Source organism: Sphaeroforma arctica (assembly GCF_001186125.1).
Source record: "Sphaeroforma arctica JP610 unplaced genomic scaffold supercont1.2797, whole genome shotgun sequence".
NCBI lineage: Eukaryota > Ichthyosporea > Ichthyophonida > Sphaeroforma > Sphaeroforma arctica.
The window spans coordinates 1-2783 of record NW_014037761.1 but is presented as its reverse complement, the minus strand read 5'-3'; the positions used below and the strand labels follow the sequence as shown (position 1 = coordinate 2783).

Here is a 2783-nt window from a genome sequence, read left to right as displayed (position 1 = left end):
TATATGTATATGTATATGTACATGTATAAGTATATGTATATGTATATGTATATGTATATGTATATGTATATGTATATGTATATATAATATATATGTATGTAAATATATATATATATATACATATATATATACGCAATTACTTTTGCATACATCCATACAACACACACAGAGCCTACAGAACGCCGATTTGTTTACATACATCCATACAACACACCGAACGCCTACCATACATCCATATCCATACACGTACACATCCATCCAAACACCGGCCCATACCCTTGCCGCCTGCATGTCGTCAAAGACATCCGAGCCTTCGCTGTGTGTGGTGTGGACTGTGCGTGTCTGTGGGATGAGGCGGTTCTGCGGTGTGCCAGGCACACCCTTCGCATTGGCTGCGCTTGACAGGGCCCGACGGGCGTTGCTATCTAATGTACTGGCCCTGAGTATCTTCTTGGCCTTCCTATTCGTCCGGGTGAGGTTGATAGGGCTGGCGTGGGGTGTGAGAGTGTGTTCGTGTGCGTGTATGTATGTGGGGGGGTGCTTTATCGCAGTTCGTCTGGAGTGTGCTTGTGCCCGTACGTGTGCTTGTGCGTATGTCTGTGCCCCTGTGTCCTGGCTGCCGTACGCGTGGTCGCAGTCGTGTTGGACAAGGTACGGGCTTGATGTGGATGGTTCGTTGCAATGGTTACTGTGGTCTGCATCTGTGCCTGTGTACTCAAAGTGTTCGTCGATGGCTATCCTGGGAGTGTCTCCAACATTGCCCGTGGTCAAATCCAGACTTGCATCCTCTCCCGTTTGATTGGACGAGAAGGACATCGCGCGCGAATTCCCTGCGCTCCCATAGGGCGATGCGTAGTGATCGTACTCCAGATCTGCGGCATTCATATACCCCGCATTCCATCCGAATTCAAACATAGTCTCTCTCTCAGGCGGATCATCGTACTCTAAATCGTCCCAACTCTTCACCCGTTCCGGCACAACGGTGGGTTTGCTGCTGAACGATTTCACCCGCGCAAACGACAGAGGGTGTGTGTGTGCTAATGCATGTGTGTATGTGTGTGTGTGTGCGTGTGTGTCTGTACTTTGTCCTAGCGCTTGGGATGAGAAGTCCATGTCCAACGGTCCTGAATTGTGTTCCTCGGCACACATCCGCCCAGTTGAAGGCAGCCCTTTCCCGCCAAAACTCTCGGAGTCCGTGCCATAAAACTCGGTACTCCGGCTCCGCGAAGCCATAATTATAGGATCGGGGTGCAGTTCGATTCTACTGTCCAGGTCCGAGGGCACTGAATCGAGCTGTGGGATGTCGCTGTCCCCTTCATTGGACTCCAATTCCTGTGCAGGGACAGGCGAGACAGGCGTGTAAGTGGAATCGAAGGTTTGTAATCCCGTCTGTATTCAGGTTACTACGGATGTGTTCCTATCAAACATAAGCTTGCGAGCAGCAGGGGGGGGGGGTATCCACAGGTGATTGTGCTGTGTCTACTATGCCAGCCAATATGAAATTTGCTGAACGTGTGATGACATGCGATAATGTATGAAAAACCAGGTGTTAGGTGTAAATTGGCTTCGATGGGCGCGATTTTGGGTCTATTTCACAGTGTTTGTGCGGAAATTGGCTTTGGACGAACACGATTTTGGGCTGATTCCGAAATGGTAATTTGTAAAATGGTCTTCGGACGGGTGAGGGCTCGTGGTGAGGTGGTGTTGATTCGGATTTATCTGCGCGTTATGTTTACATCACAATGTAGGCACAAAACACACTTTCACGAAGAATCGCATTAACTATCGATACAAATATATAGTCACTTTCTGTATCAAAAAAATATATATATATATATATCAAATTATTTCAAAACTCTCTCACTGCATACAAGACCCAGCACCCCACTATTGTTTATATCCAAATCCATTAATCACCGCCCCCGCCTTCATTGAACAAGCACCTACCGGTATCAACCCAGACGACGCGCTAGAGGGTGCGGGTAACGTGGCCTCGAATAACCTCCCGCCTTTCCTCAGTGTATTCTGAATACTCTTACGGGTCGTGTTCACAGAATACAACGCAGGACAGACACTGGACTGTGACTTCCGTCTCCCTGTGTGTGTGGGTGGGCCAAACAATACAATGTGAGTCCGTGAACAGCCCAGGAGGTTTTTGACTGTTGATCCCAAAACGTTGTTTCCGTTCGGGTTTACAGAGGTACATACACGGCTTTGTAACGTCTATTTCAACGGATGAACTGAATATACGTGAATGTACACATGATCTGGTGCAACGTTTATGTACGCAATGAAGTACCAACGTCGAGCAGAAAATCAACACTCGCCTTGTCATCCATCGGCTCACAAAACCCATCCACAGTTTCGGTAGGTGACGGATTGCCTGTAACTGGTATATCAGCTTGTATCACCACCCAAAACACGCACACACAGACACTAGCGCGCAAGGGGATAACACAACCACTTTGACTGAGGGTGGATGGGATCGACTGGGCCGGTTGCACAATGAGTGAATGAGAATGATAGTACCACTTACTCAGTGCATGGATAAGACCAACATTACCTAGAGTACTATACGAGGGTGAGCCAGGCCTAGGTTCAGCGTCTTCCTTAACATTTTCGGCTTTTTCTATGTAGTATACGAATGAGGATAGAAAAACTATGTCACATGGTTGTCCAACAGCTGATGACATAAATCAACCCCAAAAGAAAAGACATATACTTAAAGAGCATATATTAATATATATTATATGCATTTGAGTACACATACATACATATATATA

General features: G+C 46.9%; 1 protein-coding gene across 1 annotated transcript in view; it reads right to left on the bottom strand.

Moving 5' to 3' along the window:
- Positions 1-2096, bottom strand: part of SARC_13001 (hypothetical protein) — a gene marked incomplete at both ends in the record, with an annotated part of 3614 nt that extends 1518 nt beyond the window's left edge. The window contains 2 exons of the mRNA XM_014292879.1: positions 277-1332; positions 1948-2096. Coding sequence (XP_014148354.1) covers positions 277-1332; positions 1948-2096 — 1205 coding nt within the window. The remainder of the gene's footprint in view (positions 1-276; positions 1333-1947) is intronic.
- Between the last annotated feature and the right edge of the window lie 687 nt (positions 2097-2783).